The 15,611-nt window shown below is 38.2% G+C and overlaps 2 protein-coding genes across 2 annotated transcripts in view; both read left to right on the top strand.

The window, feature by feature from the left end:
• The first annotated feature begins 1,049 nt into the window (after positions 1-1,049).
• On the top strand, positions 1,050-2,895 carry LOC149025607 (ethylene-responsive transcription factor 4-like). The gene has a single exon (XM_089145806.1). It carries the CDS (start codon positions 1,150-1,152, stop codon positions 1,888-1,890), a length of 741 nt encoding a protein of 246 aa, XP_089001932.1. The 5' UTR covers positions 1,050-1,149; the 3' UTR covers positions 1,891-2,895.
• Positions 2,896-7,440: 4,545 nt separating this feature from the next.
• The window catches only part of LOC149025606 (ARM repeat superfamily protein), a 41,455-nt gene continuing 33,284 nt past the window's right edge, over positions 7,441-15,611 (top strand). The window contains exons 1-5 of the mRNA XM_089145805.1: positions 7,441-7,714; positions 7,815-7,878; positions 10,537-10,645; positions 14,942-15,004; positions 15,372-15,475. Coding sequence (XP_089001931.1) covers positions 7,645-7,714; positions 7,815-7,878; positions 10,537-10,645; positions 14,942-15,004; positions 15,372-15,475 — 410 coding nt within the window. The 5' untranslated portion in view covers positions 7,441-7,644. The remainder of the gene's footprint in view (positions 7,715-7,814; positions 7,879-10,536; positions 10,646-14,941; positions 15,005-15,371; positions 15,476-15,611) is intronic.

Here is a 15,611-nt window from a genome sequence, read left to right as displayed (position 1 = left end):
GACTAACTCCATTAGTGAAAAAATAAGACTGACCATGCATATATGGTGTTCGAAAGAGAACAAGGAATTCGAAAGAATCCAAATACAACGGGGACTCACTCCTAGTGTCAACAATTTTCCTTTTAGTTTATTAATTTTTCAGTGGTCTTCTCACTCTTTTTTCTCAATGAATAATATTTACATGATAAGTGCATCATATATAAAATTTGTGAGTACCTAACTCAACCTGGGTAAAATCGTAATATCATTTTTTTCTTTATCAGAAGTTCGCTTCACTTGGACCGGTTTGAGTATATTTTAATTGTATTAAGTATAATTATTATATACAATTTAAATATAAGACAAAATTTGGCTATAATGAAAAATGCTTAAATTATTTACCTCCTGTTTCGAAGTTGTAGGTGTTTTGCCAACTGAACAACCACTCCGAGGTTGTCATTTGGAACAATTGCTAAATAATGCTGCTAACAGTACGGCTGTGACGGATGCCCGTTGGCGTTCGTTGAGACGCAAGACGGTTTGGGATGGGTTCAGTAGTTGGTGTTAGCCTCTGTCGTCACGCTTTCAAGGAAGCTACGAGAAGACGCGTGTCCCGAAGCCATTGGTACATCAGCAACTGTCGGTCCGTAGGAGCGGTTCAAGGGGAAATTTTGCCAAGACAAGATAACACCGATCCAGTTCATACGGCGAGAAAACGGAAATTGCCGACAACTATTAGAAATCTGAATCGGTCGTTAGGCGTTGGTAGCGTTTGGTCTGGGACCCACCAGCCACAAACAGTGCACAGTTTGTGTGACTTACCCATCTTAACGGCCGTTAAAGAGCACGATGCAGACCCCGACTCGGCGGATAAAACGCGTGTCCCATAGAACGCGTGCCACGTGAAGCAAGGCAGCAAGATAGATTGCGCCACGGCGCTCGGAATTGGGGCGGCGGCCAAAGACAGTCAAACCTCTCGTTGACTGCGCCGAAAATTTTCAATTTCCTTGCCGATCTAACCCCACAACACCACACTTTTCCCAAACCCACCCCACCGCTTAGCCTCTATAAAATGCTCCACACAACCCCACCGCTGTATTCTAAGTTTCGTGTGGTAGAGAATTATTTTTAGGAGTGAAAGAACCAAGTCCCAGAGTCGAACCGAAAAAGATGGCTCCTCGCGATAAGTCTAACGGGATTAAAGGCGCCGGCGGTGGCGTTGCAGGTACCGGCAAAGAGGTGCATTTTAGGGGTGTGAGGAAGAGACCATGGGGTCGTTATGCAGCAGAGATCAGGGATCCTGGCAAGAAGAGTCGTGTTTGGCTGGGAACCTTCGACACGGCGGAGGAAGCCGCAAGAGCTTACGACACTGCCGCCAGAGAGTTTCGAGGATCTAAGGCCAAGACTAACTTTCCTTTACCCTGCGAGAGTAACAACGACAACAACAACCATAGCAACAACCAGAGTCCCAGCCAGAGCAGCACCGTCGAGTCTTCCTGCCGCGAAGGATTTTCTCCGGCCCCTATCGTACCTCCATCTCCCTTGGACCTCGATCTACTATACCGAGATGGCGCTGGCGTTGCTGCTGGTGCTGGGTATCCCATGAGATTTCCGATCCATGTCCTTTCTCATCCGCAACTGCAGCAGAGTGTCGCCGCCCCAGCTGGAGTGTCGCCGCCCGGTCATCCGCTTTTCTTTTTTGATATGGGCATGGACCATCAGCGTTTGAGGTTCGACCCAGCTGCTGCTGCTAATTTCCAGGCTTCTTTTGTTGCTTGCGGTGGTGGTGGTGGTGGGGTCCAAAGCGATTCTGACTCATCCTCGGTCGTCGATCTCAGCCACCACTCAGAGACTCCTCGTAGGAGATTCGATTTTGACCTCAACCTTCCCCCTACGCCGGAAGTTGCTTGATAAATTTGGGAGTCGATGCTTCAGATGTGCCAAACATATTTTTAGTTCTCGCTCCTCTAAAAAACAAGGGCGGAATTGTATGTAAATGTTTTTTTTTCCACAGAATACCAAGCTGTTTTTTTCAACCGAGAAATCATGAGTTTCTCCACGTTGTTGTCTGGTATGGCCATGGTAACAATTTCACTGTTAATCCTTAAAACAAAATTTGGATCCAATGTATTATTTCGATCATTTCTCCTCAGTCTTCGGTGAATCTTAGTCTGCCGAAATTAACCATGTCTCTCCGCCGGAATTAACCTTGTCGGTAATCGTTGATCAGTGTGAGTAGTGTGGCTCTTCAAGCACGGATACATGTGGATAAGCAGGTACGAAAATAATTATTTTGATCGTTGAATGATCAATTTTTGGTAAATATGCAGCGGCACCGACGGCGACACCACTCATATCCACGCGAGTTAAATCACTAGCGGAGTCAGGAACCGATTCCGTAACTAATTCCGTGTTGACGAAGTGAAAGATTGCTGTGTATGGTCTGTGAGATTTGGAAGGGGCGGCACGAGTAAGACTCCCGTTACGTCCGGATATTTCTAATGACCAGACATGGAAAGAACACGGAAAGTGATGAATAAAGGAGGCAATTGCGTTACTTTGCTTCCTTTCAAGTTATTTTCTCTCATGGTCATAACTCGTAAGTAGCTTTTACGGTGCGACTCGCGAGTCCTAATTCATGAGTGAGTGACTAACACGGAGACTAGTAGACAGAAGTAGGGCCCAATATACAGACGCGGTTGGAAGTGGAAGCGCGGCGGCCGCTTTGATGGGTCCTGCTTATCGTCATCGGAATCTTTATAAAGATCTCGCTTACGCTCACTTTTTGTGTTGCCTCATGGTCATGGCCATGTATGCATGGACATCGTTACATCTTCTCACCTGTTGGGTGGCTGATGTGGGTTGGATAGGAATATAGGATGCGTGGATGCATTGAAAAAAAAAACAAAAAAATAGGCAGTTATGATTGCACGTGGGGACACGTATGGCGTTAGGGTTCTGACGAAGTAGTGACGTGTTTGACAAGACGACAGACATTTACGCCGGTGAGAAAGAGGAAACGAGTGTGTGGTTGTCTTCATGTATGACACGTTTCACGCGGAAGGGTCTAGAGTTGTAGGATGCAATAAAAGCAACCGCCAAAAGAGGAAAAAGGTAGGATTTGGGCGGCTTTGGATGCTGCCGCACCGCCTTTATAAGTGGAATTTGCTGTCTCATGACTCATGAGATGACCGACCCCACCAACCTCGACCTCTCGCTTTCACTGGGTCTACGCAGCCAGCGGTGCGTACAGACAGACTACAAGTCTCCTTATATTTCTTTGTCGCGATTCACTAATCTATGATTAAAGTATTCATAAAAATAATTAATTAATCTGTAATCACTTTTCAGAAATTGTTTCTTTATCCAATGTGGATGACGCTCGTGCCTCGTGGGCTCCTGCTTGCTGATTAAATAATAATCGCGGCCGAAGTGCGTGACTGTGCGTCCTACACTCTACCTCCACTGTGCACGTGTTAGCGAGAAGGCGTTACACGCGGATTCGTTTATTAAATAGTTGCACGGTGGGACTCGATAAGACACTTTATGCTCCCATTGACACTTGACACTTGACACTTGTGTACACGTGGTCTGACTCTCAAAATACGTGACACATGGATTTGTTTCTACTTTCAAAAACAAAAAGAATATTCTCTTTTATTGGATAAATGAAAAAATTAATATTCCATTCGTTTAGCTACAAGGATTTTTTTTTTCTTTTTCGCTAAATTCTTTAGGGGATGCAGAGTCTGGGGGTGTAAACGGACCGAATTCGGATCGGAGAGTGGTATATCCATATCTGCATCCTATTATATTCGGACAGATTCGGATAATATCCTATCGGTTTTCGGACAGATTCTGTCGGATTCGGATGATAATCGGATAATTATTTTTTTAAGTAGATTCTTCCAAATGGACATGAATATAGATTGAATACAAGTTTTCGACTACCTTTTTACATCTTTACCTTTATTTGTGAGGGCTAGGTTTGAAATTTAAGAATTTAACAATTTTGGTATTTATTTTAGTAAAAAATATAGAAAAATAGTCACATATCATAGGTAAAATTTATAAAAATAATAATAATCATTCTAAATAAGTAACTTAATCGGATAATTTTATCGGACGAATAATAATCAGTAAGAAAGGGGTATACCATATCCGCATCCTATTAATAATCGGACGGATTCGGATACCCCTAAACGAATGCGGATGCGAATTCAGATGCGGCTTTCGGTTATCCATTTACACCCCTAGATGCAGTAGCGGCGACTTAGCACCTCTGCTACACAATATTGGACTTTTTATTGAGTGCGACCTATACAAGCATTAACCATGTGCACTATCAATGCAAACACTGGCCCCATCAATGGAACCCCACCAGAGGCCTAGTTTAGCCAATGATGACACACATAGACATAGGTGAAATTTTGAAATATGCTTTGGGTTCAAAATTCAGATGAAGATAATAGAACGAATGGTGAATTTTTCATCAATGATTGTTAGTTGCTATACGCATTGCTCATTTGATTAGCTAGGGTGAGAAAAAAGACCACGAAAAAAAAATGAATATATTAGACTCATACACAAGGTACAACCATTTGAATTTCCACCGTTTTGGTGAATGGTGAACTGAAACGGACACCGACATTCGAGATTGTGAGATATTACTGGTTTTTTGGCGATATCTTGTTTTTTCTCGCCAAAATAGATGATATATCGCCAAATTGACTGATATATCGTCAAAATATCGATATTTGCGAATTTTTATGTGATTCTCTCATGATTCTATAGCGATATCTTTAGAGTCAACGAACAATCTTATCAATTATGTCACAATGATTCAAAACTCAAAATGCAATGTGCCAAATGTTATTATGGATGATAATCTACATTAAATACTTATAGAAATAATTCAAATTGAGAAAACATTTGATAGCAAAATCTTCATTAATGAGCAATCATACTAATTATATTCCAATGATTTAGGCCTCAAAAGTCTCGTGCCAAATATGGTTAGGGAAGAGTATATACATTAAATGATTTTTTTTTTATTTTTTTTTTGCCAACCCCGGTTCCAAGGCTTTGCCCTGACTAATCCGGTGTTTAACTCGGGTCGCACACCTGGCTGTGGTGGGTGAGTCTCCCAGCGGTGATTTTTTACATCCACAAGGTTTCGATACCGGAACCTTGCTTAAGTGGACCAAGTTGCTTACCACTTGGACCAACCCCGTTGGTATATATATTAAATGATTTATTAAAACAATTTAAATTATAAAGAGACTCTGTAATAAAATCTTCAAGGTCATCAGATAGTCTTTCCAATTATGTTTGAAGGATTTAGGCCTCATAATGAAACATGTTAAATGTGGCTACAAAAGATAACTGAAATGAAAGAGTTTATATAAAATAATTCAAATATATTACATATTGACATCAGATCGGGATAGATCCAAAATTGCCAAAAATACCTCAAAATGTGGGTCAAAATCTAACTATTTTTGGGCAAAATCTCACCGAAATATCGGCGAGATTTCGCCATTTCGACCTGTTCACTGGGTAGCGAACTAGCGATATGGACCGAAATATCACACATGCTCATACGTAGTAAAAAAATAAGAAGAAAAAAACTATAATAATCTTTTAAATGTGAATCTTATTTTTATTATTTTTTAATATATTTTCTATCCAATTTATTTATTTAGTAGAATAAAAAAAATAATAATGGTTGATAAAATAAGGGGTTGTTTGGTGATGCTCTTTTCAGTCTTTTGGAACTGATTTTTGTGTTGGTAAGCATTTTGGGCACCACATCAGTTTATATTTTGTTTGGTAAAGTTTACTAGTTGGCCAAAATGAGCAGAGTAGGAACTAGGTGTTTTGGCATGTTTTAGATCGTGCATGGGCACACTTTTGATAAGAAATGTGGGGCACACATGGACCAAAAGTAGACCTGTAAATGGATAACCGAAATCCGCTTCCGAATTCGCATTCGTATTCGTTTAATGGTATCCGTATCCGAAAATGTTCTTACCGGAAAATATCCGTATCCGTCCGCTAAGCAACCGGATTCGGATTCGGATATTTGCTTATCGGATCGGATAATATCCGGATAAATTTTTATCCGGATAGAGTAAAGTATTTAACATTTTTCCTTTAAAAATAGATGATAATCGGATTCGGATACCGGTAATCGGATTCGGATAGCGGTATTCGGTAATTGGAAATTAGAAATTTATAATAAAAAATGTAAAAAATGGACAATTATTAATCAATAATCGGATATTTTATCGGATCGGATTATTATCGGATATCCGATAAAGTTTCGGATTCGGATTCGGATGCCTTCTCTAAATTTTTGCCGGATTCGGATTCGGATTCGGATAGCGGATTTGCTAATCGGATTCGGATTCGGATACTGGTGTATCCGAGCCGAATCCGGTCCGTTTACAGGCCTAACCAAAAGGCTTGCCAAAACATTAAATGAGAGTATTAGTGTAGATTTACGATGTAAACACCAAATGCATAAAGCCAATGTCTTTCATCTCCTCGTTGAAACTCAACTCTCAATCAATCTTCTTCTCATCTATCTCTACAAAAACACGAAAAACGTTTTATGCACATCAAACAATATTTCAATAGGGTGAAATGAGAAAATGGACACATACACATTAGAAACTAATTATTGTCAATTTAGGCAAAAAAACACCAATATTTATTACCAAACAACCCTTAGCATATCACATCAGCATGCAAGTTTCCTAAAAATAATGAAACTTGTATATTAACTTTTCATCCCACCAAACAAGCTATACTTAGGATTTCATAGGAAAAATGATGTTTTCAAACATTTTCCCTCTCTTTTTTTGTTCTTTTTCTCCACCCTACTTTATAATCAACAAACAAATGGTGCCTGACATAGAATGTAAGTGGCACGGACATCAGGGAGCACGGGGTGGGACCACTCACGCTAGTATCATGGCCATGGGGGGCCATGCTTTAGTGCTACATAATTAATGCACAATACGACATAGCTTATAATAAAAATTGAACGCCCATTTCGCAAAAGTGGTTTTCAACCTATTGTGAAATGCACCGTCAATATTTCAATCTCGACCATAGATTGTAGATGTTGCTCATTAATTAGGTAGGATTTAAGCAAAACCCTACCAACGGGATGAGTGCATTTTGTCCGCAAGATTTTGTATGAGAGTAACGATGTAAATATATGGGTCGTGCTTTAGTCTTGCACATTTAATGCAGTCAAACAATAAATTTCGATCCGCCGGATCAAGATCTTGTCGAGATTTGGATCTTGATCATTGAGATTCAATGCTCGAGATTGAATATCGATCGAAAATTCCAATCCAATGGTCCGAAATTTCGCTTTACCTAAATTCGCATGACTGAAGCAATTTGAGGTAAACATATGCGGAAAAGCGTGAGACGGTGAGAGAGAGAGACTAGAGAGGTGCTAGCGTATACTGCTTCGGCGGCTTACAGAAATGACCTTTCAAGTTGGCTATTGCTGAGTCGTAAAGCGGTAAAGCTCGTCTTCTTCTGTTCTTCATCGAACTGCAGTGGACACTTCAGTTGGGTTCTTCATTCATCGCGAAACGGCAAGATTCGTTTTCTTCGTCGAGAAAAAGTTGCACTTGTGGTACCATGGAGGAATTCACTATCCAGGATCCAACTCAGTTGCTAGCAGCAGCTTCAGAGTTCGCATATTACCCCGGTATAGGTTTCCCTGGTGTTTCTTCGGTTATTGCTCTGCATTTTGCGATCAGTGGATGATTATTTGTTTACTTCATTTCTGGGTTTGGGCGGGTTTACAGGTTTTCAAACTGACATTTCAGCGAAGGAATTCCTCGATCGGTTTCCTCTTCCTGCGATAATCAAGTATTTTCTATTTCAACTCTTAATCGTTCTTCTGGTCCAATTTTGAGGTACTCTGTAATAGGGGAAGTTTGTGGGTTGTATCTATTTATCATTTCTTTAAAAAGGTTTACTGACCTAAATTTGCTTCTCTAATGTCATGGAAATTGGGCTTTTGGTGGAATGTATCGAAGGTGTCCTGGTGGCCATACTCGTATTCCTATTGCTATAGTACTTTTTTAAGTATAATAATGTTTACAAGGTTTGAGTCTTGAATCTTAAATCATTCAGTACAGAAGCTAATTAACGTGATACGTATCTGAGATATTTGGGGCTAGGAAAATTGCCATCTTTAAATTTGCATTTTGAAAGATTCAGCATTGTCAATGTATTAATTACTTGACAGCAAAAGATACGATACCCATCCTTTAATTTAGTCATTTCAAATGTATGTCCTAATAATCAGATTTTGCTTCTTTACTTGAGTTTGGTAATTTCCTCAATTGATCATATGTAATAGCTTAGGAAACTCAAAAAAACCTACTGTTGTCTGTCAGCACCATGAAAATTCTAACGAACGCTCATATATGTTCCAGTGTGGTTTGAATCATTAAATTGATGGTCATTGATTAATCTTTATTGTTCGTTAGGAAGTTTCTAAGCTTAACTAGACATAGAATGGATTGGGCGACTCTAGAACAAAGGGTAGTACAACAGCAAGAAGAAATGGGATTGGCTACGATGAATCCTTGCCTCCCACCAATCAGCTCTATCAAAGGCATACTAGATACAAGGCCTAAGCTATGCATATCCTCTCTTACCACATCTCATAAGGTTATCTTACGTCTACTCCTAATTATTCTAATTCCTTCGATCTGTATTAAATCGCTTCTCTGCATAGGGGCATTAAAGGCCTCAGTTGAACGTGCCCATGCTACCTCAATTGACTTTCTCATAGCTTATCATTTATTTGAGTTACTCCAAGACCAGCTCTATTATAATTATACTTTGTCTTATCCTTCCTAATCTTTTAACTTGTTTAGGAGAATGCCCCTCATATTTGTTACAGCAAACGCCGTTATGAATTTGTGTTGATGTATGCATCAATACTTCCTAAAAGTTTGAGCTTCTAGGTGAATGGTTGCAAGCACAGTACACAGCGGGGGGATCGAGTGTTTGACTCCTTGGAAGTGTATTGGAAGAGTTTTCACGACATTTCTTCTCTCTCGGTGCTGTGTTAGGTTACTTGAGTAAATTTCTGTGTGAGCTCCATATGCAAGGACCAGGGGATCTTTGCCTGCATGTGCTGGTAACGGTTCGACTAATGCAAACTCAGCCTCGAGCCAGGGAAAATTAGCAAGATATTGATTGCAGCCAAGAGCAATACAATAACCCAATAACATAGAGCAAATTACCTATAACTGAAACCTGTATTGCACTTTCTTCCTACTGCTTTGGGTCTACATATGGAAGAAGAACATAAAGGATAAGAAGAAAGAATAGCAAAGGGATAGATTAGCTTTCTCAGCCCATCATCCTGTCAGCAAGGCCTCTCCCCATGTCTCACTGTTGCTGCATCTCACAAAGACAATCATCACTCTTTGCACTTGAATCTCTGTCCTGATTTGCTTGGCCTCATACTCTTATCTATAATAACTCGGTTACAAAGTACAAACCAACCTAGTCCCCAATAAATTATAAAACTAGACAGTCCTGAAAAGGAAACTGCAAATCATGAACTGAGAACTTTTAAATGAAAGCTAAGCAACTATATAGAAACTCATAACCCCAAAAGTATTTCAACAATAGAAACTACGTCATTGTCAAAATAGAAGCTAACTTGGTCTTGAGTACTATAGAAGTCCTTCCACTGATCCTAAAACATCTCACTATCTGTGGCTTCTATAATCTATAATAGAAGCACATATGATCTGAGCTAGGAGCCTAGGACTTACAACTGTTCACATGAATAGTAGCCGGGGTACTGTTCATGTGAATAATAACATTGTTTTTGAAAATATCGTTTTCTCCCTTTCTTCATGCTTTGGTCTTCATCATCTTGCTTTTAGGCGGAACTTTGGTGGGCAATTTCCTTTGGATTATGCTGATGTAGTTTGGTTGTTTATATAGGACTATTTTACATCCTTTCAAATTCGGAAACCATTACTTTGGTGACTCTGAGTGAAATATCAACATTTCCAGTTTTCCTTTTTAAAACTGAATGATACGATCTGGATTTTGGAGCATTGGAAAATACTCCCCCAAGTCCCAAGTTCTTTTTGAGATATGAACACATCAAGGGAACTTGAGGGTTGCACAAATATGAGAGGAGAAGCTAGGGTAAATAGAGATGGTACCTTCATTTCTGAAGGGCAGCAGATGCACTAGTAAGTAGTAGTGAGATAGTGCATGTATTATGTTATGCAAAGGTTAGGAAAGAACCAAAAATGCCCAGACTGGAAGTGTTTTTAAGGAATTGAGGGCCTGGAAGTAACTGGTCGAATCAAAGTAGAGTAGAATGCCAAAAGGGATTTGTTTAGGCAAATCTTATCCTTATTTAAATTGGAACAGATTGGATTATACTTATTGTTGATCTGTCTCTCTTATTCTCTTGTGAAATCTCTCAAGAAGATCATATTGAAACAAGCACTTATATTTTGACTTTACTCTCTGCACTTGTAGTGTTTTACAAAGCAATATGGATGTTCCTGGTCTAGAAAGCACTTTGGTTGCTTGTTTAGAAAGGATATTCAGAACAAAATATGGTACCTCTCTTATTCCACAATACATGGTACGCACAAAACTCCTATCTCTTTTCTTATACATTGATAAATGTTGGATGTTTCCGGTCTGATATATATTTGATATGATCCTACTAATTCTCATGATGCCAGCAATTGTTTAACATTGATTGATGTTAGTGTTTTAGTACAAAAGGTGTAATCCATTGAGTCATATGTTCTATAGTTTGGCATGGCCAGTGATAACTTACTTGTGCTTAATGGAAGTGCATGTGTTACAAGTTACATCTTTAATGAGACAGATGCTCCAATAATTGAAAGACCAAGAGTTATTTCCAATTTCTATGTTAATGTGGACAAAGAATATTCTTTTTAAAAACTCTAGCCTGCATCTTGCTTTGGCAGTTGTCTTGCTCTTCCAGTCACAATCAATGTGGAATATGGAGAGTTGTTTCAGGCTGGCTTGTGGCTGAGCATGGATCTTGATCAGTGTTTCAAACTTATCGCTAGAGTTATAACTCATATACCAGGGAGAGATAGTTTGCGAATTTTTTGGGAGAGATGCCCCTACTTGCAGAAGGAGAGGGTGGGATGGAATGGGCTTGGACTTCCTCTGGCCTCCTCTATCTTTTAGTTATAAATTAATATTGCTGTGATTGCTAAGGTGGATCCATTTTGTGATCCACGAAGAATGCTTAAAATAAGATATGTAATTCCAGATTACATATATTTGTAATTAAGGACACCAAAACTGGTGTAAGATGTGCCCCTTAAGGGGTTAGTTTATTAAAATCAATTCCTTCTGCTTTGCGATGTTGCATAGTGGAACCGTAGCATGGAAAAAGTTATTTGCTGCCACCCTGGTTTTCCAGACAGCCTGAGAATCCTAACCATTGGTTGAATACTAAATAGTTTCCAAAACATTTACCAATAACTGTGAAAACTTTTGATAAGATTTTTAAACCATTTGTAAATTTACAAAACCTACTATTGGATCCATAATTTCGTCCAATCATGATTTAAATACATTTCTATCTTGATATTTACCTGTGTAGCATGGGAAGTGGATCCCATTATGTGTTTTTTTGTTCACACGTCACGGCCAAACAATATGAATTCAGTGGACCGACACAAAGTACAGCAAAACCCTCAATTTTTAGCTGCATGGCAAGGACTTCTCAGGTCAGGGTAAAGTTCTAATATGGTCGGAAGGTGGGATTTTCTCTAGACTAACTCAAACCATGGTTTAGATGTCCACAAATTGTTTTTGTTGTCTTTCCCTTTTTTTTGGGGGGGGGGGGGGGGGGGGGGTGAGGTGGGTTGGGGGACATTTTGAACCCAATGCATGCAGTAGTTTCACTTCAAGAATACTCAAAGTAATACTTGTGGCGTGGCATTGCATAAGGTTTGACTAGAACATAACTCTCTCAATATAAATCAGATTTATGCAATCCTCAATTTGTTTAAAAGCTTTCCAGAAAATTCAAATCACTTAAAAATGATTTAGATTGAGGAAGTTATGTTCCGATCAAACTTTATTTGGTATATGCGTGAAAGCTGTCAAAATGCTTTAAAACAAAATATTTTTTGGACATTGAAACAAATCAATATTTTACTACACTTTTGGTTTTTAGCCATGTAATAACATTTTAAGAAATATGGAGTTTTCAGATTCGAGGAAACCTTTTCATTTAAACATTGAAAATGCACCTACCATTGAAAATTCAAATTTTGATCTTGAACTTGAGGGTTGATTTTATTTTTTAATTAATTTATTTATATATATATATAAATCAATCTTACATTGGATTCAAATAGTGGGTATTTGCTTATTTTTGAGTAATATCTTAAATAGTTGACATAAAGAATATGAAAATTTTACTTAAACAATATTACGCATGCATGAATCAGTGTCTATCCTAGTCCCAAGCGATGAGTCCCCACGTTTTGAATTTGCTTTCTTATGAGTAAAATATCTTAAATAGATGACATAAAGAATATGAAAAATTTACTTAAATGATATTAGCCATGCATGAATAAGTGTCTCTCCTGTCCCAAGCTAGGTTTCCTCATGTTTTGATGGACGTAAGTGTTGAAACTTGTGATATTGACAACATCATGGTCAAACTGAGTCATAACTTGTCTAGTTAAGGGGTTTTTTGAGGCGCTGGTGCATGGGATATATGCTGTTTTCAGGCTTTTGCATGAGTGCTCGTAATGCCATTTTTGGATGTTTATGAGAGATCTCCATTGTAACTTTCTTCCATTACATAGTAAAGACATCTTCAGCTTTTCCTGTGAATCTTGCACATCAAGTTGGTCTGTGAAGTGTGAACCACACTATATCTTTGCATTGCCTTGGTTCCCCCTTTTTTTTTCTTTTCTCTGGTTTGTTATTGCAGTGTTCATTCTTTTTAACAAACACTCTGGGGAGCTAATAGCCATTACAATGTATACATAAAAAGAGAAAGGGGTGAAGTTAAGACACACTATAAGTCTTCCATGACCAGCAGTCTTTGGAAGGTAGTCCAGAGTGACTAAGGGCGCGTTTTATAACGTTCTTAAAAAACGTTTCTGGCATTCTTCTGTTCTTTGGGAACGGAAGAACGGGTTAGAAGCGTTTGATAAAATGGTTCGTTCTTCTGATCTTTAAGAAAGGACCAGTCAGAAGAGTGTTCTAAAGAACGCTTTTTGCAGAACATAAAAGAGATGTTTTTATCAAAGAATAGGAACGGAAGTGATAAAATTGGTTCAAATTGAAGCCTTAGAACAAGTTTATATCACACCAACTTATTTTTCAATCCAAAAAAAAAAAAAAAAACACTAACATATTCTATTTAGTGTTTTAAAAATATTTTCAGAACGGATTTATCAAACGCTCATTTTCAAGTAAAGAACGGTCTTTTAGCATAGAAACATTAAAAAACGGTTTTGCATAAGAACTGGTTTCTCAGAACAGAAACGTTACCAAACGCATACTAAAACACATATAGCAATCTGTACTTGATAAGTTAATTTGTATTTTTGCACAGGGTAAGATGGAGAGTCCCTGATTAATTAAATAATTTTTTTTTGGGGGTATATAATTAAATAACTTACTATTGATGGAAATAAAAGGGACAACTACATGCATTTGAAGAAGTAATAAGCTGATTTAAAACTGATATATGTCACCTTAAAAGTTCGATTTCCTAATGGAATGTAAATAAATACTAAATAAAACAAATTCCTAAAACTAGGGCATGGTTTTCTGGTTTCTAGGAGGCCCAAAACTGAGCCAGCTCTTGAGCTGCATAGTTTTTTTATTTATTGATTTTTAAAATCAGGTTAACCACCAAACTGGTAGTCTATTTTAGTTTTAAAGACTATCCTTTTATCTAGCCTATGTTCGTGGTTGTCACAGTGTCCGAGTGATCCTAGGCATTTGAAGGCCTGGATGCAAGGCGACACCAGCAAGGCACCTCCGCAGGTGACCAAGGTGACTGGACGCCTAGTCAACTGAGCCTATATTCTTACAATATTGCAAAGGATTCTAACATACAACTCACGGTCCAAAATAGAGGATCAAGCCACAAACAATGATATAGTATTCATTAGCCTAGCACTTTGCGAAAAGGGCATTGAAACTATCACCTTGAAAATTATTTGAACTTCAGAGTATGTTTGCTTTCCTTGGGTGCTTTGATGCATGATGGTCTGATGTCTAAGACACTTCAATTAAAAGGTATCTTCAGCAATTGACTTATGTTTCCAGAATTCCAATTTTGCAGTTGGTTCCTGTATTTTTATAATGAGTGTTTTCTTTTGGGTTTCTCCTTTTTTTTTTTTTTTTTTTGGGGGGGGATTGGGGAAAGAGAAGCAAAATGTTTGAAAAAAAAATTAAAGCAGATATCTGCTAGGTATTTGAATAATTAGTTCTCCTGTTGGGAAGTCATTTAGTGATGTAAAAAATGTGTAAATCTAGTGTTCATCGAGGGTATCCTCCATCACTGTAGACTTATTTCTGGTTCTTTTAGTTAAATTTTCTTGAAGGATACTAGTAACAGGGTTTTGTATGGAAGCCACTCAAGGTTTATTGCAATATGTTGACTATCTCCAGAGGAAGAATTCAGCTAATGCTGTTACAGATGCTTTGATTGGAGGGAGAAGATAGAAAAATAATTTATTTGTTATTGGTTGGCAACATGGTAGTTTGTGTTGCATTATGTTGATGTTAAGACCTTGAACCCCTTCAATGTCAGAACCATTTCCTTTTCAAATTATTCTGCACCCTTTTTACATTTCAATTTAGATCCTTGGAGAAATTGTTTCCCTTAGGCTAACATATCCGTTTGTTGTTTCCTCAGTCTTTCATACAAGTTGGCTTACAAGCAGAATCTCAATCGGTCAAATGTCTTGCTTGTAAAACAGTACGTATATTCAATTCCAACTCAATACTATATTCTTGACTTCTACTGGTAAGAGTGTTTTCAGACTCAAATGTATGGTATCGATGTTGTGTTTCTTGTTTAGCCTTGTCTTTCTCACAACTAAACCATTTTTTGGGCTAGTTTCATTTTTAAAATTTTTCTTATTTGCAGTTATAATATCAGTTTACAATTCCAAAGACAAACTTTTAGACTAGGGTTTCTCACAGACTCTTTGAATTTAGCATGCTCATGGGGACATTACCAGTATTATATGGGCTGTTTCTCTATGCTATCAGCTTTGTTTTATTGCTTGTAAGCTTTTTCCTCCTAGATGTCAAGGTAATAGAAGCCTAGACAAAACATGCAGGTTTCTTATCTTCTGGAGAATGCAAGCAGAGATGGTGGCTTTGGTGCACTGCTTGTTATTGACTATGATGTGTATCCACTTCTGATTGATTGCCTGATTAATGGGTAAGCAAAGCACTTTAATGACCGTCTCTTTATAGCAATTTTATTTTCATTTTTTTGGGAGTGGGGGTGGTGGTTTGTGACTGAAAAGGAAGTAGATTGGTGTTGAAGTAGATAAATGAAGTGAAAGGATGATAAA

The sequence above is a fragment of the Hakea prostrata genome, chromosome 2 (assembly GCF_041222555.1).
Source record: "Hakea prostrata isolate BN-2017 chromosome 2, UWA_Hpros_2, whole genome shotgun sequence".
Lineage (NCBI taxonomy): Eukaryota > Viridiplantae > Streptophyta > Magnoliopsida > Proteales > Proteaceae > Hakea > Hakea prostrata.
The sequence above is the reverse complement of the archived record's forward strand: the minus strand, read 5'-3'. Positions and strand labels throughout refer to the sequence as shown.